Source organism: Merops nubicus, unplaced genomic scaffold (assembly GCF_000691845.1).
Source record: "Merops nubicus isolate BGI_N331 unplaced genomic scaffold, ASM69184v1 scaffold20365, whole genome shotgun sequence".
In the NCBI taxonomy this organism is placed as follows: Eukaryota; Metazoa; Chordata; class Aves; order Coraciiformes; family Meropidae; genus Merops; species Merops nubicus.
In genome coordinates, this window is record NW_008607867.1 from 9489 (window position 1) to 35392 (window position 25904).

At 42.1% G+C, this 25904-nt stretch overlaps 1 protein-coding gene across 1 annotated transcript; it reads right to left on the bottom strand.

Moving 5' to 3' along the window:
• Nucleotides 1-13309: 13309 nt before the first annotated feature.
• Nucleotides 13310-24498, bottom strand: LOC103772765 (cytochrome P450 2J6-like). The gene is made up of 9 exons (XM_008940109.1): nt 24328-24498; nt 22823-22985; nt 21527-21676; nt 20312-20472; nt 18854-19030; nt 17788-17929; nt 15883-16070; nt 14591-14732; nt 13310-13488 (listed from the first exon to the last, which is right to left on the bottom strand). The coding sequence occupies exons 1-9, from the start codon at nt 24496-24498 to the stop codon at nt 13310-13312; spliced, it is 1473 nt and encodes a 490-aa protein (XP_008938357.1).
• Between the last annotated feature and the right edge of the window lie 1406 nt (nt 24499-25904).

Sequence of the window (25904 nt, forward strand, 5' to 3'; positions counted from 1 at the left end):
ATGTTTTTAGTTTTTAGACTTTCAGGGTGTTTCCAGCTTCTTGGAAGAGGCTGTACTGGAGGAGGACAGTTGTGGCCTACAAATGAAAAATTATCTTGATCCCATGTTGCAGCTGGATGTTAAGGATGGGAGTTTCCCTTCTGTCGTTCAAGGTGCAGCTGACAGCACCGCTGCCACATCAGGACCACCCTGGAAGAGGCATGGACAACTACTTCTGCTCAGCAGGCAGCAGGGTTGCAGGGACACTGCACTCTCTACTATCACCTGACAGGCTTGTTGCATGCCCAGCTCCCTGTGATTTCATTCTGACTCACATAAAGGAAGAAAGAGTGAATACTTCTTGCCAAGGTGCAAAGAAGCAACATAAAGCTAATGGGCCTGGGTGAGTCCACGATTCTCAATAAATCAAAGATGTGCTTGTCAGCTCACAGAGAGTATGAGTTTGCAGTTGGATGCAGTTTTACAAGTTGTTACCTTTACACTGTATGCCGACCTTGGCGTCTTCTCTGAGAAAGCACAATCCGAGCGGTTGCATATGACTTCATTGCTCTGCCTTCTTCTCTGGGATAAGTCAAAATATGGAGCAGTGCCCAGTGCAAAGCGGTCATTGCAGTTTCTGTTCCTGCCAAAAAGAGGCTTGGGAGAACCCAGACCAGGTCGTCTTCATCCAATTGCAGGGCTGGGATTGTCTCTAATTTTCAGGCAGGAGGAGTGAGCTTAGAGTGCAGCAGACATTACAACATGTGCAGTCATTAACTCCAGACAACTTCAGCAAACAATGGTTTGCAGAATCTCTGATTTTCCAAAGCAAATAAATGTGCAGAGCAGTAGAGAATGGTAACATCTCATAAAGCTGTTTCTTCATGTCTGAATGAAGTGTCCTGTCTTGTAGGTAGTGTTAAGAAATGCTTTGAATGACAGAAAAAGGTCAAGCTGTATGTTTTTCAATGGCGGGTGTTTCTTTCAGAGATCTGCTGATCTGCTGAATTCAGAACACTTTTCTTACTTCAGTGAAAACTTTAAGACAAGTTTATAGGGTCCCACTCCTCCACCAGTGTCCTCCCATGATGTCCTGCAGGGACAGAGCCTTGTGGTATCCCTGGAATCTGCAGTTGTTGTATGTTCTTTCTTTACCAAAGAATGTGCAAAACATGCAAGCTCTTGACAAGCGAAAACCTTCTTGTGAAGATCTGGGAGATGGTTCAGGAGTCAGGGCAAAATGTCATAAACCAGTAGCAAACACACAGCAGCCTTGCCTTTATTCTTTTCTGTTAAAATTCCCAGCACCTCTCTCAAGGTATTGAAGTATCTAAAATAAATTTGGGTGCTAAGATCTGCTATTTAATTTTATGAAGGTATGTATTTTGGCACCACGAGGCTGATTCAGTTTCAGGATTGTGATTAGCAGCATCTAAAAATATATGGCTAGAGCAGCATTAGGAAACATCTGGCCTGAATGACTAGAAAAAAGCACCCATTCATTGTCATGAAAATTAAGATTCAGAGAAAGCAAAATCATAGAATCATAGAATCATTATAGCTGGAAAAGACCTCTAAGATCATCAAGTCCAACCATCAACACAACACTATCATGACCACTGAACCATGTCCTGAAGTACCACATCTACATGTTTTTTGAACCCCTGCAGGGACGGTGCCTCCACCACCTCCCTGGGCAGCCTGTTCCAGTGCCTCACCACTCTTTAACTCAAGAAGTCCTTCCTAATTTAAATCTCTCCAGGTGCAACTTAAGCCCACTTCCTCTTGTCCTATCACTTTACTTGTGAGAAGAGACCAACACCCACCTCACTCCAACCTCTTTTCAGGTAGTTGTAGAGTGATAAGGTCTCCCCTCAGCCTCCTCTTCTCCAAACTAAACAATCCCCGTTCCCTCAGCTGCTCCTCATAAGACATGTTCCCCAGACCCTTCACCAGCTTTGTTGCCCTTCTCTAGACCTACTCCAGCACCTCAATGTCCTTCTTATCCTGTGGTGCACAACAGTGAACCCAGGTACTCAAGGTGTGACCTCTCCAGTGCCAAGCCCAGGGGCACGATCACTTCCCTACTCCTGCTGGACACACTATTTTTGGTATGTTGGCCAGGATGCTGGTGGCCGCCTTGGCCAACTGGGCACACTGCTGGCTCATGCTCAATCAGCCGAAATCTCAGGAAATAGTTTCTCTTCTGACAAACTAGCTTTTGAGCTGCTTTTGCCACAGTACCATGTAGTCAGCTGGGATCTAACTGCTGCTGCAGCTGTCTGGCAGCCTTTTCTGCTTCTCATGCTTTGTCCTGTGAATTACAACTGGATTCTCTGTATTTTTAAAATTTCTTTGTATTGGTCATTATTCCATTTGTGGTGTTTGTATTTTTAATTTTCTTTCTCTTGTAGGATTCCTCTGTCTCAACATTTCTATATCTGCAGGACATCATCTTCAAGCAGTTGTTTAACTGCTTCTGTTGGAAACAGCCATGCAGAACCAAAGGTACTTACAGGAGGTTAGGAGACAGTATCCAAGTTAAATGTCATTCACTGCTCCTCTGAATCATGTCCTCTACATGATACTCATAGAGAAATAATTACCCCGAGCCCAGCAAGAAGACTAATCGATATTTTCCAGGCTGTTCTGTGTAAAGTTTTACCAATGTCTCTTTTGAGGGCGATAACAAAAAAGCAGCAATAGAACTGGTGCAAAAGGTGTGCAATAGAACTGGCAATCCTGGCAGCTTTGGTAGCAAGAAGATAAGTAATTCTTTGTAATATCGTGTCCTGTTTGAGACTCTAATCACAGGAAAGAGAAATAATGTCTTCTCTGCTTTAGAAAGCCTCAAGTCCATTTAACTGCCTTTTTTATAACCTTGCATTATTAATGTAATTATTATTTTCAGGAAAGTTTATTTCCCCATTCTTATATCTTACACAGTGAAGTGGTCAACTCTGCATGCTCGGCTACACAGCAGCAAACTACACACAAGAGACCCCCCTGGAGGCATTTTGAGTGCTAATGTATCACAGGACAGGTTGTTCCTAGCACGCATCTGGTGACACTGGACAACACTGGATCTGTGGAAACTTCTTAAGCCGTAGCTGGCACTTGATGATAAAATGTCTGAAAACTCCTTGCAATTTAGTGCAGCCTCTGGGACTTCCAGACTTGGGCTGTTGACATCCCACAGGGCTTATGCTTAACACGGCCTGATATGGATTTGTCTTTTCAGGGACATGTCTCTTGAGTCACCAGAGTGCACATTGGTTGCCAAAGAAGCTCAGAATTAAAAGAAAAATGGTGAATTCTGATAATTGCTATGTGAGAAATGATTATAAGAATGTGAAGTAGGAGAAAATGTGAAATAGATCCCTTCTGCAGGCAGACACCAGGTCTCCTCTGGGTCATCCCTTCATTGCCTCAGCTATAAGCCAGCAGTCGCAGATCCTGTCTCAGACAAGATCCTGTTCTGAGTCTCCGTGGCTCTGATGTCTGTACCTGACAACAGTATGGACCTCACTATGGCAGCACTTCTCTTCATTTTCCTTCCTTCTGCAAATGTTTATGGGCATTAGATCCTACAGCAGCTTGGATTAGCAACAGGGACAGGCAACAGCACAAAGAAGTCACCATCTCAGCTTGTTGCAGGTGTTTTTCTTGGACCTACACATCCTCTGTGGCAAGCTGATTTCTTTGGTTGGGGGCCATCTTCTAAGTGACAATAACTGTCTTAGAAAAGCATTCAATATTGGTTTACCTAATTTCTCTTCTCCCAGGATGATACGACTCTCTCTCCCAGATGATATGGCTTTCCCTCCAACAGTCTTCATGGCTTCAAAATGGCAACATTTGCATTACAGAAAATACGATCCGTGTAACACTTCTGATTAGCTCTGGTTCAACGTACTGGATTGTCTCCTTGAAGAAAAGACACATACCCAAGTATGAACACCAAAGTTAGTAGTCATTTTCCCCTCCTCTAGCAGTTTGAAGATCAAGGTTGCTCTATGACCTCCTTAAGACATCTCTCTCAGTTTGCTTCATTCTGAAGAGGATTTGTTACTGAGAATTTCCTATTCATGAGGTCAGGCTGGAGAGTGATAGATCTTAAGGAATAATGGGCTGGGGAAAAACGAGTCATTAATGAAATGTACTAGCGATTATATTCGTTACCACCAAATAAGGCAAAAGAAAGGTAGGTAGGTCAGCAAAATTTAGGCTGGTATTTTTTAAAGAGAGAGGCTTAAATAAATCCATGTTTATTGTGCAGAGCACCAGGGGTTTCTCTGGAAGTTTCATACTGCTAAATATCGTATCGCTTACCTCTGTAACTTCGCTTGGACTTGGAAGTCTCTCCATTAGGCTGCCTGTGCTTGCAATAATAAACTAAAGGTTTTCAAATTGACTTAATTGTTCCCTGAGGGTGAAAATACTGCTTTCTTAAGTGGCTTTTGGCTGAGTCACAGACACTCCATTTTCATTCCCTTTCAGGCTCAGAAGGGTCCCCTAAATCCACACATTTTTCTCTGACTCTGGCAGTGATGTATGTTTCCACAAGAGTAAGCTTTAATCCACATGTAGCACACCTTATTTCCATGGCATCTTTTGATCATTTGAGCATTTTTCTGCTGGCTACTTTAAATATATAAGTTGTGTAACTTCCTCCAGTTGTGTTGGCTGTGGTGCTATCCAAAACCAACAGAGCCTGAAGCCTGTTTCCAGCGGTGGGGAGAGGAGCTGGGTCAGGAGGGCTAGGCTCCTGTGCCCATCACAGCTCAGGCACTGCTGGGCTAGAGCTGCTAAATGCTCCCTTCTCTCCTTGCTTCTCCCTGTTTGTCCTCAATACTGTCCAGGATGAGAGCTTAACTTCTTTTACTCCAACAATAGGAAAGAGGCTTTTTTTCTTCACATCACTTCTCTATACTCCATGTACTTTTTCTTTTCTGGAAGCTCCAGCAGTGCAGGGGCTGCAGGGCTGATATTTCGTTAGTATAGGACACTTTTCCACCAGCTATTCCTCGCTTAGTGCACTGTAGTCTCTCAGCTCCTACTGAGACTTATCTCTCCCCCAGAGGGGGAATTGTAAAAGCTATTTTGAATGGAAATTTCATTCCAGGTACAGGGAGGGAGGAAAAAAAAATGAAATCCTTTTGATTTGGGCTAAAAAACAGGGGTTGTAGCTGCTGGATTTGTTAAATTTGATTGCTTTATTTTCTGTGGTTGTCTCTGGAGCAAGGAGAAATCTATTGTTAAAATCACAATTTTAAATTTGTTTTTATAAGATGTTTCCATGTATTTGTGCATATAAAGCCATTGATTTGCTCGAGCTCATATGAGCTGCTCCTGAACAGCAGAGCACTGTGGAACCACCCTAACAGATAAGTTGTACAGTTTATAGTGGCTCCTCAGAGCATGCTGGAGAATGACCCAGATAATTTAGGACTATTTTTCCTTTGTTTTATTGTATCCACCTTTGTCTGGGATTGTTCTATGTATTATTTTCTATCTCGTGTCTTTGCTGTTGTGTTCAGCCAGACCCATAAACTGTTTTTATCTCTATGAGTTCCACAAGGAGTTTAGAATCATTTAAAAATGCCATATTGCAAAGCTTGTTCTACTCTCCAACTCTTCTCAATTTTCAGTGAGGACATTAAATCAAGTCAGACCTAATGCTAGATTACATTGTACCATCCCTGCGAATACCTTACTGCTTTCAGTGAGTATCCAGCCATGCCAGTGAGTTGTTGTTGAGACTAATGGAGATTAATCTTTCATACACATACAGAACATTATGAAATAACCATCTCAAAGCCAGCCATAGCACTGAACACGTTAAAGTAGGTGTATCTAGATGCCAGAATGGTATCTGTGGCAGACAGTGCTTTGAAAACACCCGCTGCTGAGAGTATCAGCACCAACACAGGTTTCAGGCACGTGCATTGTGTCTTTGAAGCCCTGGCATTGTGTACGCCCCAAAGGAATCTTGGGCTGGAGGCTGCTGTGTGGCAGGTACTACAGGGGCATCTCAAAGGTGGACGAGATTACCAGTGTTTAGGACTGCAGGTTCAAACTCAGTTTGGCAGAGACTAGGAGAAGTAAAAGACTTATGAAAAATATAAATCACAGAATGTTAGGGATTGGAAGGGACCTCTGGAGATCACAGAGTCCAAGCCCCCTGCCAGAGCAGGACCATCTAGTCTAGGGCAGGTCACACAGGAACGCATCCAGACGGGTCTTAAAAGCCTCCAAGGCAGGAGACTCCACAACCTCCCTGGGGAGCCTGTTCCAGTGCTCTGGAACACTTACAGTAAAGACGTTCTTCCACATGTTGAGGTGGACCTTCTTGTGCTCCAGCTTGTAACCATTACCCGGTGTCCTACCACAGGGCATAAGTGAGAAGAGATTGCCCGTTCCTTCCTGACACCCAGCCCACTTTAAAAATCATCCTGAGACTTGCAGTCACCTCATCTAGCTTCCTCATGCCTAAAGCACCCTTAGACCTTATGGAAGGCCAGAAATGGGCCTTCTAAGAGCAGTGGGTTGGCAGACTGGAGAGAAGCTGGACAGCAGACCTGCCAAGGCTGCTTCTTGGGCTTGAAAAAATAATATCCCTGCATTACTTGTGTGTGACAGTGCACTGGACACAGGCCTGACTCTGGAGGGAGCTGACGTAGCAGCTGTTGCAGCAGGGGCTGGGAATTGCCATTGCCTCAGATGGTCAAAAAGGCAGAAAGCAAAGAGAATTTTCACCAGCATGGATGATAAGGATACAACCAGGTTCCCATGAATAGAACATCCTAGACGAGCACTTGTAACTCTGTCCTTCCCCAGGAATGTCTCAGGGCTAGAGAAAGGACTCTGTCAGCTTTGGTGTTTAGCCACAATAGGATGTGTCATTAGAAGCAGTCCACATCTCATATCACCACAGCTAGGCATATCACCACAAATTAGGCTTCTTACAAGCTCTTCTAATAGGTGCCAAACCTCAGACAGGAGTGTCTTTCTACCAGTCATGGCCACATCCATCTCTTCTCCCCTGGTGTATTCTGGTCTTCCTTTCCTCCCTCACTCCAAGCACTGTTTTTCGCTCACCTGCCATCTCCCCCAAACTCTGATTCACCTTATTTACAAGCCACATTGGTCTCTTCCTCCAACCCAGCTTTCTCTGGTAAGCACTCTCAGGCTCAGTCCCTAAACACCAACATCTGTCCCCGGGTTCCTTGGTCCATTTTTTTCCAGTACTTTTGGTCTCAGTTCACAGGCCTTTTCTCCCATCCTCCACTCACAGCCTTTTATAAGGTTCTGCTGCTGCCAGCCTAGCCCAAGGTCACCATTAGGTTTTACTAGCAGCAAGAGCGTTTTGCTCTTCAGCTGTTTGTAGCTTGGCAGCAAAGCCAAGTGGGTTGTAGATGGGATCAGGTAGTTCAGGATCCCCCATTGGAAGAATAAATTATTAAAAAATAGTGGTTTGTTAATAATTACACTGATAATTGAGTTATATGAACCTTACCTCTTACAAAGTTCACTTGACTCCTTCCACTGGTGGGGAATTACTGTCTTGTCATTAGTCTATAATCACTCGGGAAATATGTACACCATGCAGTCAAGAATGAGTGATGCTTTTGGGCACTGGCACTCCTCTCTAAAGCTGTACTCCAGAGCCTGACTGGAGTTTGTTGCCCTGAGCGAGCTTCCTGCAGCTGCCTGGTTGCCTGCACATTGGCTCTGTGCGATACCTGCTAAACTCCTGCAGAGGCACAAACTCATCCTTTACTGTTCCTTTATAAATCATGACTGTTAATGAGTTTGAGCTAAAAACAAAAGGCAAGCAAAAATTGCTAGCTCTGTACGATTTGGTCTCAGAAAAGGTGCCTTCTTGATAGAGCTGATTAGACCAGACTTTCTGTTCTGAATAACTGTTAAAAGGCAAAAAGATACCACAGTGTAATTCACCCCAACAAATGAGAAGAATTTCTAACAGTGTGATTTCAATCTAGAGAGACATCTCAAAGGGTTAGGGGACAAGGGTGAAATGAAACGTACTTATGCACATTGGAAAAAATGTTAAAGAGCTGATATTTCTTTTCTTAGGCACAATTTCTGTCTACAGATCTGATCTAACAAAATGACTTGCTGATTCAAATGATAGTCCCTGTATCTCCCACCATTTGATTTACACACAAAGCTGCCTTCACCATAACATTTTAAGTGAAATGGCAAAGCCCTTCTTCAGACCTCATATTTGAGGTCATCTCTCATCTCCACTCACTGTGTGGTATGGCTTATCTGATCTCTCTGGCATACATCGTTAGTTCTAACAAACAGCCAGAAGTAAACTCAGTATTCCTCATACAGGCTTACTCTCAAAAGGATGCCCATGCTGTACTCTGCAGTGTGTTTCTGCATATCACAGAGTGGTGGGGGTTGGGAGCGGCCTCTGGGGATCATCTAGTCCAACCCCCCTGCTAAAGCAAGTTCACTTAGAGCAGGCTGCATATGAAGCCCTGGATGTCTCTTTCTCTCTCTCTTCCACAGAATATTTGAGTTCAGGGTGATTTTTACAGATACATTAGCTGTATTTTCACGTGTTGAAACTCAACTGCCTCCAAATCTCTGTAAACCTGTTCTGTCATGATACTGAAGTTTGTCCTTACTTTCAATTTAATTCTGCTGCAAACATCATTTCACAATGCTAAATATAATGGAGATATTGAAGATAAAAAAGAAGTGGGCAGATAATGACCATTACAGCATAAGGGTTTTATGGGGAGGCATTTCCTCATCTTTGGTTGCCCACAATTCCCAGTTCAAGTCTTCCCTGACAGCACAGACTTGAATGCAGATCCCACATCTGACAATACATAGCTCCTTAACAGTGCATTAAAGGAAGTGTCTGTAACCCTAATTCAATTAGCATATTATCTCTTCTTTTTTCAGCCAGAAAATTAATTTCAGTACTGAAGAAAATCTGATTACCTGTTCACAATGCATTTTTCTCACCTGAAGACAACTGGCAAATGAATATATATATTAAGCTTTGAAAAAAAAATAGCAACAAGGCTTTTACTCAAAGGCAAAGGTATACCATTAAGTGCATTTTGGCTCATACTCCAGGATTACAAATTGCTTGGAGGAGCATTTTTTTCTAGTTTCCCAAGTTATGTCTCAGCAGGCAGGTGGTCAGGGCACTGTCTGAAAGTAAGAGCAAATTGTTCAAATGGAAAAAGTAAGATTGTGACAGTAAATGTTCAGACTGAATATAAATACTGAAATATTTTAATTTTGAGCAAATGATGTAAAACTTAAGCACATAGTGTACCAGATGAAAGTTCAGCTAGTTTCATGTTGTTTCTAACAGCACATGACAGCAGACGCCTTAAGAAATTTTTTAATAACAGGACAAAACAGAAACACTGTATTGGTGTTAAACAACTCAAAAGTCATTTTCCCGTTGAAAATGTATCCAATTGCCTTTTTAAACAGAAATAAATGTTAAGTACAAGTCCTGTGATGGAGCATAGCTCACCAACAAGGCATGTGCAATCCTTTCTGGTTCTTTGGAGCAGTCTCCCTTTTTGTTGCATTTGACCTGCCAGCCCTTCCATTGGACAGACAGTAAACACTTCAATTTCTGTCACTTCCTATCTGTTCAGGGTTTTCTAGACCTCCTTGAAAGTGCAGAAATAGTTTCCCCAAATGTGCTATGCTGGTTCAACAGACAATGTTTTTTTCTAAATTTAATCTCATAAATATCAAGTTCCCCCACTACATGCCATTGATTCACTGTTTCATACACTGGAACATCAACAGGGACAATTTCGCCTGAGCCTTTGACACAAACCAGTTTCCCAAACAATTTGTTTGAACAGAAGGGAAATAACATCAACTCTTGCTTTTAATGTTTAGGATGCAAATTCCACCAAATGTTTGCACAAGGCTCTCTTTGTCTCTAGTTTCTGCTTTCTCCTTTTGCCAGGATAAATAGTTTCCCTGGAGTTTGGCACACAGCCTGTCATATGGTTGTGGCACTAGTATTACTACCCAGGGGTGCCTGACAATGAAACAGAAAGAAAAAAAAATTAGTAGAAGATTGTGGTATCAGAGAATTGGGCACTACTTTCTTTCACTGTGTCTTTAGCGGAGCTAAGCACCATATAACATTAGGCAGCTCTTTCCTCTCATATCCATCAACACTAAATATTTTAGGCTCTCTAGATTCATACACCCTGCTGTCCTGCAAACATGAAACGAAGCAGCCACCTCTGCAGTTCGCTGATGGGAACTCACTTTTCCCCAACTGAATTGCAATGCTTGAGAAAGTAATACACCAAGTCGTGCATCTTTCCCTGGAATAAACACCTACAACCTGGTCTCCAACCCTTCCAAACCATATTATTAAAGGATGACAGTTCTACCACAACTTGGAGACCTGAGGCTGTGGTTGACACTGGTTGTGAAAAGAAAAAAAGGTAATGGGGTGGAGGGTTAGTCACTCCACTTGAAAGTAATGTTACATCACTCCAGTTGTCAGCACCAGGGTGTAGGCCTTTTAATCTGGCAGCTCTTTGATGGTGCAATGGAGGCATGCACCTAGGGACTGTAACTGTGGGCAGCTAAAGGATGACAAGGTGATGGTCAGGAGGGAAAGGAGCACTCTCTCCACTGCCAGAGGTCAGACAGTCCAGGAGCTGGAAGTCTGTAACCCTGGACAAATACTGGGAGAGTGATCTCTGGGAGGGGAAATGGAGCTGTTCTTCATCCCAGAAGCACTCCTAAGCTTCCCCAGGGAGTGGAGAAAGATCAAATTTAATTTGGTCAGATTTCCTGAGTTTCTGTTTACCCAGGTCTATTCAAATCTTCATGAAAGTACATGGGTGTAAACTGGTGCTGGAGGTTTCCAGACCTATGGCACTAGCCCAGAAAACAGGGACCAGCTGTGTGACCCATGTGGACTAATCCATACAGGAGGCTACACACACCACATTGGCTCCACTGCTCAGGAATAGTTAAACTGTTGTGCAAGACTGGCTGGAAACAGACTCCCAAAGGGAGAACTGGGACATTCCAGCCCTTCAGTCAAGTTTTTGGTAGACTCTTCAAAATCAAACACGATTCTGTGTACTGCCTGGAAGGGATCTGGTGGACAAGGTCCCTTCGTGGCTGAAACAGGCCCTAGTCACAGAGAAGTTATCTATCAACAGTACTTAGTACAGCTGCAGTCACAATGGACATAATGTTCCAGCCCTTGAGTGCAATCAGCTTTACAACACCTCTGCTCATTAAGCTTCTTCAGTGAGTGGCAAGATGACAAGAGGAGTGGGCAAAGGCCGTGGGAGACAAGATCACTAGCAGGGTGAGTGGAGAGAAGCGGGTGTGGGAGGATAGGGTGGAGGAGAAGAGCAAATAAAGCTGGAAAGGAGGCTGAGCAAAAGCATGTAGACCCTAGAACAGCGTTTAATATTCTGTATGGAGTAACAGGCTGGATTATTTGTGACAGCTATTGCTTTTGTGAAACCACTTACTGCCCTGATTTCCCTTCCAGCCCAGCAAGCCTGCAGATACTGGGTTCTGGGGGAGCAGATCACTGCCAGAGCTATTAAGGCATGTCAGGATCTGGTGCAGCTCAGCCTGATTTTCAGTGCTTCTCACTTTTTTTTTTTTTTTTTAGAAACATTATCCTCTATTTTAAACTCAGAAAGTTCCAATGTACTGCTGTGATTTAATTCCAAATAGTTTATATTCCAACATAAAAGCACTTTTGGTCCTCACAGAAATTCAGACCTAAGTTTACAGCAGCGTTTACAGACAGCTCTACTCAACATTTGAATCCTTTCCAGAAGTGATTTGCATTCAAGAGTACTACAGCACTTTGCTTTAACAAAGCTACAGCTGAGCTTGGCTGTCATCTCCAGCTGTCCACTTAAACTGCCTTGCTCTCAAGCTGAATCAGTGCCAGTGAACAGCTGCATTAAGTAATAGGTATTTCAGAATTCCTGCATCATGTCATCATTTATGTCTTTTACACTGTTACCTCCAGAGCACCCTCCATAGTTACCATGTTGTTCTTTTCAGGGTCTGGAGCCCAGAAGAAAAAACAAATCAGATCTTCCAAGCTCCCTCCTGAAAACTCACTAGTCATTGTTTTCAGCTCAGCAGTGATTCCTCTACTAAGATTTGTGTAGAAAAGGAGACAGAAACTTGATATGATGAAAGGATGCAAACAGTGGGAAACTAAAAGGGAAGATGAATCCTGAAATAGAGTTTATATGGATAAAGGGTAGGTAGGAATAGGAACTGAAACTTGGTATGGAGGACCGGAGAGAGATTGAATGGAGAGCAGGAAGTATGGTATGGGTTGTAGCAAAAGAAGAAAAGAGCCCAAAGAAAATGGAGAACATCTGAGTGCTCATATAGCTCCTATAGCTCCTAGACAATGCTTTCCAAAGTCTCTACATTCCTCTGCTCTGAAGTTGGCAATGAAACCCACTGGCAAAGTGAATATCCCATCCCACATATATGCCTCATTCAAACAGAATTGATAATGGGCATGATTTTATATCATAGAAACCTCATTTAAAACAAACCAACCAACCCACCAAACAAAAACAAACAAAAAACCCACAAAACTCAGTTAGCAAACAAACCAATGGCAATACATTATAACAGTGATCAAGCTGCGAAGTCACACATTCACATTGCTAGTAAACACCAAATTCTTTCTTCAACTTCAGATTTACTCTTTATCTTCTGCATAGGAGATACATCAAATTCAGACATTAATGAACTCACATTCGAATGTGTTTCCTGGGGTTTGGGTGCTGGCTTTGTTTTGTTTTGTTTTTAAATTTGCAACCTGTCAACAAATTCAAGTGTCTAAGTTCAGGACAATAAAATTAAAAGTGCATTTTCCAGAGTCAAATTACTTGATGCCATCAAACCACTCACAGAAATGACACCTGCTCAGCTCTTGCAGAGATCTTCTGTTGAATGTTACTGAGGTTTGCTCAGGAGTGAACATCATGATGATTTTGCTTGGGTAGGACAAGAACACAGAACATGTTGGCTTGAGCGGGGAACCACAGCATCTTACTTCAGGTGCCTCTCCAAGAAAATGGTTAAGATCCTTCCAAGAGTATCTGGGACTTTCACAAGGACCAGCCCAAAAGTACTGGTAGTCTGGATCTTGGCTTTCATCCACTTTCTCAACAGCTCTGGTATAGACTAATATCAATATCCTGGCTACTAGAAGTTTTATACATTTGAGAGGAAATTCACTGAGGTGAAGGTGGCTCTCTCATGCTGGCCTGTGAGGTGCTGCAGCCTAGCGTGGAATGGCACAAACCCTGTATGGGTGGGGCTGCAGCGTACCCCCAAAAATAGGCTCTGTGTTGATCTTGGTCACCCCCTCAGGGAGCCGGAAGGTGAATGCCCGCAGCAGGTTGGCAAAGAAAATAAAGAGCTCGGTCCTTGCTAGGTGCTCCCCCAAACACACACGGTGCCCTGCAGAAGGGAGAGGGGAAGGACAGTGAGTAGCCAGGAAATTTTCCATTTCCCAATCACTTTGTTCATTCGCATTATAAACAGAGAGTTGTGGGGACTTTTTGTGTAAGGCCAGGACCATCTAAGCCACAGAATTAAACCTTTGTGAATTCTTTCTCAGAAAGATCCCATCCAATATCATAGGTTAGGAGACACCAAATAAAAATCTCAGCAAAATCCCTGAGATACCACCACCATTTCTTTCTTGACCTTGCTTGACTTGGCAGAAAATTATTTTTCTTTATGAGCTTCAGGGTCACACACAAAGAATCTGTCAGCTGTTTGCACATTCCTTCTTAGTGAGCTGAAGTCAGCAGATCAAAATTACTTAGCAAGGACATTTGCAATTGAATAAAAGCCTGATCGCTTTACAGGCAAAGCAAGAGACCTACTATTAATTTCCAAAAGTTCCTTATTGGAACCAATGAGATGTGCAGAACAGGTAAATAATGCATTCACATTTCCAGATTAGCAGACAAATAAAGGGAAAGAAAGATCCATTTGCATCAAAACCCACTCCTGGATAGACATCTGAGTGACTGGTCTGCTGTATCAACAGAGAAACTAAACCAAAACCATCAGAGTACTAACTTTACTGCTAAGTGTGGTCTTTAACTGTAAATTATCTTATCGCCTTCTTTTGGAACTGGATTTTCAGTTCTGTAAGCAAGAGATTAATCCTCCATTTATCAGGATGCATTCTGCTTTTTTTGTTGTTTGTTCCTTTAAAGGGGATTGCAAGTAGCTCCAGTACACACAAGACACATTCCTTCCCAGGAAAGGAAACACCTATAAAGAATACTGCAGACAAAACTGTGGATGACTGCAGCATGCAACAAGCCTAGGAGGTTCAGGAGTTTGAGTGGGATTCCCACTACCATGTCCTGAGAACAGTTTGGGGTCCAGCAGCACTGAAGCATCTCCATTGGCAGAAACAAGCCAATATTGTTCTTTAAAAGCAGCAAACAGCAGAGATAGAACATGTTATCTGAAGAAATACTATAATCTCACACATCTGTGTTCTTCATCTGATCTGTTGGGTCAGTTCAAACTGCCAGTTTACCTGCTGAGAATGGTAAGAAGGCTTCTCGAGGTACAAAGTTTCCTTCTTTATCCAGAAAATGGCCAGGGTTGAACTGTCGAGGCGTTTCCCATTGCTCAGGGTCATACAGAACAGATGCTATATTTGGCATAATGATGGTGCCCTGCAAAGAAGAAACTGTTGATTCAGTTCTAACTGCTAGCCTGTCACCCATCAGTTTCTGCCTAAAAAATGCTGCTTGTTGCCATTTCTTTGTAATGAGCAGATAAGGTGTGGTTAGGAAGAACATGTTCCTAGAAAATCAGATTTGGTTATAGTTTTTCAAGTTGGAAATTATTGGTTCTCAGCCCTGCATCTATGTCAGTAGGTGTTAACAGCACTAGTGATGTTGGTACAACTGCACTCTGACCACTTTAACTACTAATCTTAATAAAACCTCTAGTAGGACTCTTGTTAAGTCATGTCCCAGGATTGGAAACCTTTCAGGCTTAAGAGAAAGAAAGAAATGCATCCAGAAATAACAGCAATACTTCATTGACAACAACCTCCAAGCTCTTTTGGCAGCAGTACTTCAGACTTCTTTACTGGTTGTTTCCAGAAGACCAGTTTGTGTGCCTTAGCTACCCAGTTGTCAGAAGACAGAAGGGAGTGAAACCTTCACTGTAAAATGAGTTAGGTGGGTAGGTCCAAGCTACCAGTAATGGTCACCAGGACCATCTCTCCTATCTCACTTGCAATAAATCAACCAGTTCCTGTTTCTTGCTAGTGTGTTACAGTGAGAATTTGCAGCCAGCATAGTTTATGTCACTCCAAAAAGTGCCTTACTGGCATGTGTCTTAGGCAGTATCTGGGAGTAAGTCTCTCACTGTCAGGTGCAGCCAACAGTCTCTCAGCTGTTACAGATTCAGGCAGGTCCTTTAGCTCATGCAGTCAGTGGAGCTATAAGCCATCCTCTCACAAGTCTTCCTCCATCCCAGGAGTGCTGGCAGTGCCAGACTGGGTGCTTTGGCAAGCCAGTTTCTCCTTTCAATCCATCCCCAGCCATGCAAGAGCTGGTCTCTGCAGTTGTGCTGTTGATCAGCAGGGCAGAAGCCTGAGGTTTCTGTGGCATGGATCTCACCAGCTGTCTGAGCATCAACATGCTGAGTGAGAAGCTTACTTCATGGAGCCACAAATGGTAACCCTTCCCCAGGCGCTGCTTTCCTGGATTATAGGGAGAATAATTTATAGGTGGAAAATGGGTTACAAAACTGGAAGGAAAGCTAAATGTCTCTCTGCTGGGGAAACAGCAGAGGCTGAAAACGTGTCTGTACCTTTTTGACAGGGAATCCTAGCAATGTTGTGTCCCTCACACACACCCTGGGCAAGCCAACAAAGACAATGTTGCTGAAGCGTTGGATCTCATGAACCACAGCATTTGTGTAGGGCAGTTTTCTCCGATCCTCGTAGGAAATTAACTGGAAAGGACCCAAAACAGCATCCAGCTCCTTCTGCACTTTCTCTGTGGAGACAGAGTCAACATTTCAGATGGGAAAAATGCATAAAATATTTCATCTGGTCTCTTTTCTTAGACCAACAGGAAAATTTATTACTTCAACATAGTACAGTAAGTCTATAACCTGTGATTCAGTATGATGTTTGAGTTTAATATGTGAAAATAAAAGTAAACAGGAAAAAAAAAAACAAACCAAAACAAAAAACAACAGTGTGGACGAAAATCATGAGCAAGGACTGTACTGTACTCATTCCAGCTCTAATGTTTATCTTACAGAATAGTTGGTGGGTGTAGGGTGGGTCACTCAGCTCCAGGTTTAGAAGGTATATAGGGATTAATTAGTTTTCTTTATCTCAAAATCTAAATCTCACTTGCAGAATTGACATAAATGCCTCTGATATTAACTCCCAGTGCAAGGCATGAGTTGAGCAGAGTCAGCCCAATTATGGCAACATACTGTATGAACAAACAACACACAAATCTGCCTAAAACCTTGGAAGCAAATAGGCATTCAATGACACGGGCTTTTCAGCCTCCTACTGAAGCTGCAGGAATACAGGTTTCTCCCTTGCTTTCAGTGCTCAAGCACAGCAGATGGAAGAGCCATCAGCCCCAGGAGTAACTGAGTCATCCTTAAACCCTGGCCATATCCTTTCTCTGATGAGGAAACAGCCTGGATCTACAGAGACATTCATGGAATTGGTATTAATTAGATAAGCAACCTCTTCTGCAATATTAACTCAAACAGTACACAGTTTGTGTGTACTGCCAGCAGTTCTTGCCCAAAAACTCCACCTCTACATATCAGGTAGCCAGAATCCACCCCTTAAATTTCTTTTTCTGTTTCTACAGTCTTTACATCCCTTGCAGATATTCCACATTTGTGTTTTGTTATCTCCTAAGATTTGTGTGCTGCTTTGTGAACAAACTGCAATGAACTTTACCAGTTATTTAAAGACTAGGTGCCAACACCATCAGACAGTTACATGCAGAATATGCTCTACTGAAACTGTGAGGCCAGCCCTGAGCAACCCATATTGTGTGGATGTCCACTGCCTAGCCTTGTGCAGGAAGCACTCAGCAAAGACAGCACGGAGTTACTGCATCCTCCAAGGAAGTATAAGGGTTTGTACTGTGCAAATTATCCTGCATCTCTCTACCTGGTTCTTGAGAAAAAAGATACAGGAAGAGGCAGACATCTCTACCAGGACAATGGGCCTTCCCTAGGGCAACCTGCAGCCTAGATCGTAACCTGCCAAGATCTGTCCAGCTGGTTTGTCCAGTCAGGGATCCAGTGGGTTGTTGGGAGTGTTGGTGTGCTCAACAAGGAGAGTTGTGCCAGGAGGGGAAGCGAGTGTAGGCTGCGAGTGCAAAGCTGTGTTAGCACTCCTCCTGCTTGAACGACGGTGCAGAAAGGTCTCACACTAGAGCTCTGATCTCTGCTCTTGCTGCCATCAGTCAGCCTGCAAGCTCTCCACACAGAACACCTCACTGACTTGTTGCTGTACAGAACCAACGTTTGTCTTACTGCAAGTGCTTTTGCCATCTGGTTTGCTCAGGTTATAGGATGGGCCTCTGATTTTTCCCTCTGCTGCCATTCTTTGTGTTTTCAGAGAGTGAAAACCAGGTTCAGGTAGTGGTTTTTGTGCCTGCAACTCATTATATTCAGCCATAATTAAATTTTATGGTACTTACAGCATTTCACAGCAAGAATCCCTCTCACCTTGGATGTCTGGGTTCACTACCATATAGAGCAGCCCCCAGTACAATGTTGTGCTTGAGGTCTCTGATCCACCGAGGAAAAGATCATTTATAACATACACCAAATTGTCTTCATCATACTTGGGCTTGACCCCATCTTTAGACTGAAGATGATTACAAAAAGTTGAAATTAAAGCTAATAAATATAATAAATATAAATATAATATATAAATCCAATTAGAGAAAATACATCAGGCAAAAACATTTTAGAATAAACAGATTGCAAGAACTTGCTTCCCTGACACCAAAGAAAACTGCATCTTTGCCTCTAAAATGCTTATTTTTGTAAATCTTGTACTCATTCAGATACAATATACAAGAGGACATATCTGCTCCTTCCAGAGCCCATTAAGCAACACGGGGAGAACAAGGCAGCCTGGCTAGCTGAAAGCTTAAGACTGGAGGTAGAAGCTACATAAATTCCTTTAGCTTTAGTAGGCTGGAATTGCTGAGGTGCAGCTGCTGAAAGGGACTGGGCTGGAGGACTACTTTCATGTTGGTGCTGCAGGAATGATACCAAGGGATTTCAAGATAGCCTGGGGATCCTTTAGAGAATGAAGAATCTCCTCTGACCAGGACCTAGACAGAGTTTCCAGTAAAGGAAAGATCCTCCACAAATGTTTCTCTCCCAGAAAGGGAACGTGCCAGCCCACGAGGCCCGAGGACAGCCCAGTGTTGGGACACACACTGAAACCCAGAGATGCCTGTCAGCTATGTCAGGGTAATTATCTATGCATGTGCATTTAATCCCCTTGTAAACATGAGGTACTCTCCTGTAGGAGAGGTGATTTACCCAAGTTATGCAACCTAGAGGCATAACCTCTCTCATATTTACTACAGGTTTGAAGTATACACATGGATATTTATGGAAAGCAGAGCTCACACCCTAGTATACTTTGTGGTAATTTGTTCGTAACTAGAATAAAATTTGTTTGTAACTAAAAGGTAAAACTGGATGCCTTTCTGGGAGGCATCACGGAGTCCCACCAGTAACACAAAATGTATTATCAGGCAGAACACACACTCACTTTCTCGATCTCAGCCAGGTAGAAGTCAATGAAATCCTGTGGTTCATCTGGTATCCCTCTCTCCACATGTCTTCTGATCTCTGTCCTTGAGAAAGAGCACAGGACATCATAGGAGGACAGTGCTTTCTTATGTGGGCCAGGAAGATGGCTCATCAGCCAGGGTAAGACTTCATACAGCTGCAGGAGTGACACACAAGAAGTGGTGTGAATTCTCTGTTAGTAACAAAGCTACTTTTACAAACACCAGAATGAGGAATTGTCCCGTCTGGCGATTTTAATGGTGGAATAAACACATTAGTGTTGCTCTGAGTAGATTTTTGTCATCAAGTGGGAAAACTTTACTAGCAGTTTTGGCACACTTCTAGGGGTCTAGGCAGTACTGACAACACTCTGCTCATGTCAGTAAGTTTACTTGACTAATCCACTGAAGTGTTCTAAGCTTTACGCAGATATTAATCTCATTAATTCTTAATATGTTTCATAATTTAATTTTGCATTTTTACAGTTTGTTCCATTTTTATAACTCTAGGCCACAGTGCTTATGAGCTCTTGCAACAGGATATCCTGAACTTCCACTGTATTGTTAGGTTCTTCTGGCTTTGGTCATCTACAAATTTCACCAATTTTTCTATTTTTATAGTGTGGGAAAGTTGTATAGCGCTACCCTCATATGATATTTGTTTAAAATGTTTACTACCACATCAACATTTGAGTTTGCCTTTTCGTATAGAACTCAAGTGTCAGTGGAATTTGCTATGCCATCCACAGTCCCTGTTACACCCTGCTTGTCCCTCTCTAAGGGTCTAAACCACAAAGTCTAATTCATGGAAAAAAACTGCAGGCATCCTTCAAGACACTTCAAATGGAAAGTTGGCCTTTGTGAAACATTGTGGGAGGTACCTACCACAAATCTCTGACAGAACTTGAATTGTGAGACTGTCAGAGAATGTGTGTCTTGGTTTTGTAATGTGTCAATTGAGAGCTATGATGAAGTAATGGAAATCTTCATAATGAATATTTTATTATTTGTGAGGGAGAAAAAGAAAAAGAAAATTGTCAGCATACAACTTGCAAAGTAGTAAAAAGCAGAACAGTGAATTCAGGGATACCCAGTTTTGGAGAATTAAATAAAGGTGGGAGGAGCAGTACTACAGAGTTGAAATTTATTACAAACTCCAGTCTCAAATTAAGTGAAAAGGTTTCTGCTAACAGTCACAGAAATTCTGAAAGACTTAAATTCAGGAGTCAGAGAGGTGAACCCTAAATTTGCAAAGAAACAAGAGAGTACTTTAAAGTGGCCTGAAAACCAAAGAGTCACTATTAAAGTCCCCAAGGACACCTCTTAGCAACCAGTTTGCATTTGCCAGTTGCTCTCTACTTAGGGAAGACCCATTTTTGTATCCACACTTTCATTTTATACCTATTTCAGGACGGAAAAAAAGCATATTATTTACTCACCTTATAAAAAAAGCTGCCTACAAATCTGAATAAATTCTCCGTGGCACTGATCAGTTCATGGAAGGTTTTGTCCTCATCAGAGAAGTGATATCCAAAAACCAGAGCACAAATTACATTTGAAATAGAATGGAAAAGAGGGAAAGAAGGATCCACAGGTTTTCCTGCAAACACAGTAACTGGGTTTCACTTTCAGTGTTTTCTTCAGGTGTTCCTTACACAGACAGGACAAGATGTTATTAGATATTACATAAAAAGTCCTCTTTATCCAGATGAGGCATGAACGGGGATGTGGCATTAATATGTATTCATGAAAATAAAACACAGTCTTAGAGCAGAGGACGCTGCTAAACTGTCTCCTCATAGGTCTCAGTCAATCACATAGCCCTTCCTGTGAAATAATGTTGTACAACTAAGATACGTTAGAGGATTTCGTATCAAATCTGCTGTCCTCAGCTGTGAGGAAGAAGCCAAGTCAGAATGTGAGAAGGAAGAAGAGTCACTGGAGATGAAGTCAGAGAAGACAGTGACAGACATTCAACAATGTAAAATACTTCTTAGGAAGAAAGACTGAAGCAATTTTGGAAGATTTAAAAAGCGGAGTAGATGGATAGGAACTGCACAGTTTCTGTGATATAATTATTAATCTCAGCTGTGAACAGTATATCATCGTATCTTTGTCTGATGATTTTTTAAAGTTATGAGACAGACATCTATAAAAAAATTATTTGGATAGAAATAATCCTTGCTTAGACTTTAGGATCAACCTGAAAATCTACTTAAGTTCTTTGATTCTCTTACTAACACTTACTTAGACAGACATTAAAATATCCAGTTTACCTCATGGCACATAACGTCATTGAAGTGCAGAGAAATGACTAAGGTCTGCAATAATACTCAGTTACCTGCTGTAGACAGTCTGAGAATGGCTTGGCTGTGCAGTGCAGTGACATCAGAGCATTTTACAGTCATCACAGACAAGTGATAAGCCCCTAGAGGTGAAATTTCAGAAGTTCCCAACCTCATTAGATTTATGGACAGCTTTTTAAGAATGAAAGCCTCACCAATGATACTATGCTTTTGGGGCTTTGGTAAGTTTGGATACATCATTCTGGACCTATGCCAACCCCAGAAACCCTAGAAAGGGGTAGGTGAGTTTGTCTACTGAAGATAGAGATCCAGGACTGAGAAGTGTCTGATTTCTTAGCAGATAGATACCTTTTAGGTTCACAAAGAACTCCACCAGGTGAGAGGCCTCCTCTTGCACTCGATTCTCCAGGACTCTTTTCCCCATTCCCAGACTGCGTAGAGTCATCATACCAAAGCGTCTCTGCCGCTTCCAGGAACGGCCACTTGCCAGTAAAATACCTGAAGGTTTTCCCTGGCATATTAATATTTGTCATAGACATGAACAATTCATTTAAACATATTATTAAATGCATTGGGTAAATCAGGGAATACTTTGCGATACAAGTATCTTTATGTGAAATTGTCAGTAACCAGAAATCACAGCCAAACATATCCAGCCAGACTACAACTAGACCATATATTCTTAATATTGATTGCAGTTAATCTTTGAAAAGAGCAATCTAAGGATTTGTTGACTGCTCCATTTCTTGATGTCTGAAAAAAAAAATCAAACCTTAAGATGCTTTTTTAGAAGATCTATTTTATCCATACTCTTGATCATGCTCAAGACAGGAATAATGGGATGAATTTCCACAGAATGCTGTACAGGACCAGAGTATGTTTATGGAGACATAGATCAATTATCGTGACGCTTGTATGTTGAGGTGATGAAGGTGAGGGACAGGTGACATTCAGGCCCTGTTTCTCCTCTGGAAGGGATACCATTCCACTGATGGTTAAATTGCACTAGTGGTTACCTGAAGAGCCCTAAACTGCTGCTGTGGTGGTGATGCTTTAAACAATCTGCGTTTGCTTCGGTATCGCAAATGCAGGGGAGGAAAAAGGAAAGACTCCAAACTGCAGAACCACACTAAGGAGAGGTGGGTTTTCAGGTGTCAGAGGCACACATGTCAAAGGATATTCACCACACATTTAAGAGTGGCTGCAAACACAGTAATGAGTCTTCTCAAGGAGGGTGTTACATGTCTCTTGCTCATGATGAAAGGTGTTTGGCAACCATAATATATATGGTTACCAAACATATAAACAAGATTTCCGTTCATGTAATGTACAGCAAAATCATGTTCAGCAAATTGGATTATTCTCTGAGGAGGGCAGGATTGCCGAGTTCTGAGCTGGGATGACACACATCTTGAACATTTGAACAAGGTCACCTAGAAATAACCTGATCTGGAGTGTTTACCAGGCTTGGGAAAGCTCAGTACAAAAGGCATCACAGCAAATGAAGTTATTCTCAAGAGCTAATGGAGGACTTGGACAGCATCTGATGGAAGAGCATTCTGAACAGGACGGTAGAGGATCTAACAAGGCAGGGAAGTTTGCCAAGTCAACACTTGTGCACTGTTTATGGCAGGAAAATCTCACCTTTTCCTTTGGCTAGTGCTCTGACAAAAGGAGACAACATCCTCCCAGAAACATCTTCAGGGTGCATGGTCATGCCATCCTTCACTGCTTGATATCCGTTCAGTATGATCATCGGGGCCCACCCGAACCACAAAGTATATATGTTACCATGAGTTTTTGCCAGCTGCAAAAGTAAAAAGGTAAAGGAGAAAAGGAAAAGGAAAAGGTGCCAGGAAAGAACAGATTAAACCCCACAAACCACAAAGAGGGACTGCACCTGCTATTCACTGGCCCGGTCGTCATTTTTTTTTGCTGAGAACATCATCCCATGAGTATTATTATAGCTAGAAGCAGAAAGAGGCTGGTTTTCTTTTCCTGAGAATAAGGCTTTCAGCAGCCAATTTTATTTACCTTGAGGGAAGTGATTTTCTTTCCAAAGTTCAGGCTGCAGCAACACTTGATATTTTACATTGCATCACATCCAACCCCATCATGTGTACCTTGTTAATTGAACAGCCACACTCTGCACCGCTCTGGGGCTCTGTGGCTCCAGCTAGCCCTTCCTTTGGAAAAGGAAACCAACAGATTGAATGCGCTCCTTCTGTGTGGTCCAAGAGAGAAGGTGGAGCCAGAAATTAGTCAACGGTCATGAAATGCCACCGGGCTGCAGCTGAATCTACGATTTCGTCAAAGCAATGAGGAGAGCACTGACCACTGCAGGTAGCAGAGTTGTCCAAGCAGGGACAGGTGTATGACAGAGGAAATTCAATAATTTGTGGAAAAAGCTTTGTCCAAGAATGGGACTCTGCTCCAACTCACCTATGACAATACAAAAGAGGTGGCAGACAGTGTCTAAGGTGCCATCAGAATTACATCCAATAAATCACACCTGTCACTCACTTCTCCTCATAAATATTTTAGATACTGGCTTTCTTTTCCCTGTTACAGCATCACTGCCTGAGTCTGTGCACTCAATGATCTGTGTGTACTGCCTCAAGCATAGATCTGAGTGAGATGTCATCTGCAAACCACTGGAAGAATTACTGCCAGGGTACGGGGGGAGGAGTAGCTTTCTCTAGAAACAAGTGGCAAACAAATATTTTTAAGAAGGTGTTGGGGTATGGGGAGCATATGCCTTTTCCATATTACAAGCATCTAGACGCACACTGTATTACCCACTTTGTGATCAAATTAGACAATGCTAGTGCATCAGAATTTGTAAGAGTAACACATATGGAGTTATCAGCAGTGAAGAAGCATCTTTTTGATTATTGGTATTCTCTGACTTCAATAAGTCAGAAACCCTGTCTCCAAGTTTATTCGATTCCTAAGGTCATGAAGTTTCTCCTGAAGATGACATATTCTACATAAGAAGGTGACCTAAATGTACGAATCAAGTTGATCTCTCTATGTCTATAACTTGTCTGTAATATTCTAAGACTTAAAAACTTCACTTTGCTATTAACATCAGCTTTGTTTAAGCTGTGACTAAGATTAACCAATTAAGAGCAGCTTAAAAGAAATACCTCCATCAGAAGATCCCGATGAAACTGAAATTTCAGCTGCACCAAGTTTCCAAGCACTGGGAGAGGAGTTGGTCCAGGAGGAAATTGCTTGCGTGCCTTTTGCAGTTTGAAAAATTCAACAATTAACAAAAAAAAGATGAGGACTACCAAAGCTTGACTTATTGTCAACATTTCTGAGCAGATTTATCAGCTTGCCTCTATTAAAAAAAAAGGTAGTGGATCTTGGGAAAGGTGATCTTCCTTCTTGTTCTACCAGTGCACTCTGCAGACCGAGTTCTGTAAAGTCTCAGTTCCTTTCCCTCCTTCTGTCCCTCCCTCTTTATCACTGCCTGCCCTGTTCTTCCACCCCATGTGGAGATACGTCAAGCTGATACTTGACCAAACCCAGACCTATTTGTTTACATCAAGCTGTGTGTGGCATCGGTCCTACTTAAGGTAGGAACTGCTGGTGTGTACTGGGAGATTTGGACTGGGATGACACCAGGTGAAAGCCCTTGTTGACCACTGCATATGAGATGAGTGAAACTGGGTTTAAAAACACTTTAAAAACACACGTGGTTGCTCATTTCAGAATCACTGAATTCAAATTATGAGTGTTACACATCAGCTACATTAGGTTAGATTTTCCAGGTTCTTTAGCCACAAACATGATTTAACTTATCTTTAAATGTGGTTCTAAATTCACATTTGCCTGCCAGTTCACATAGGCAAAATCAACAATAGTTGCAGACTAAGCATGTGATTAGAAGACAAAATTGTTACATGGAATTTCTGAAAATTTGGCCTTGAATGTTCAAGTCTAACTTCTACTGTTAAATGGAGAAAATTAGTTTCATAAAGTGAGGATTAATGATATAGAGATAATGTTTAAAAATTAACATTACAGTAACAAAAATAATCATAATTTTTTTTTCATATTTTAAAATTAATAAAATAAGATTCCAATTGTAATTATTTTTTTTTGAGCTATCTAACTAATCAAAGGCTTCATTTGCCTTTGTTTATTTTCTGCATTATGAATTGCAGAATCCTGGCCATTGTTACTAGTTATTCAAAAGTTTATAGGACACATTGAAATCCTATCCTCTGATAACAAAGGGATTCACGCCTAGTCTGAAAGGCAGACAAGGGTAAGCACTCTGTGTCAGTTACCAGAGGATCCTATCTTGAACTTCCAAGAGAAAAATGTCTTCAACTAAAAACGAAGTACAAGACTGAACAAGAAATTGCCCTGCCCTCCAGCACACACATAAATGCAGTTTTGCAAACCTGGCAACATTAAGAAAGTGATGTGACTCAGTTATATCAGTCACTTGGCCAAACTTGGTAGCTATTGTAGGTACCTCTATGCTTGCTTTATACAGTGAAGACAGCATGGAAAAGTCCATTTTTATGACCTTTTCTGTGCAAAACTAACAACGTGCTGTGGGCAGCATGTGTGGAAAGCAGGCTGAGATGTGCTCCACGGTGGGCTTTACTGAAACCAGTGCAAGCTGAGTACAACTACTCACTATGAGTCTGCAATCAGCAAAATATAAAACCAGAAAAATTTGTTTCTTCAATCAAAACTATCAAGT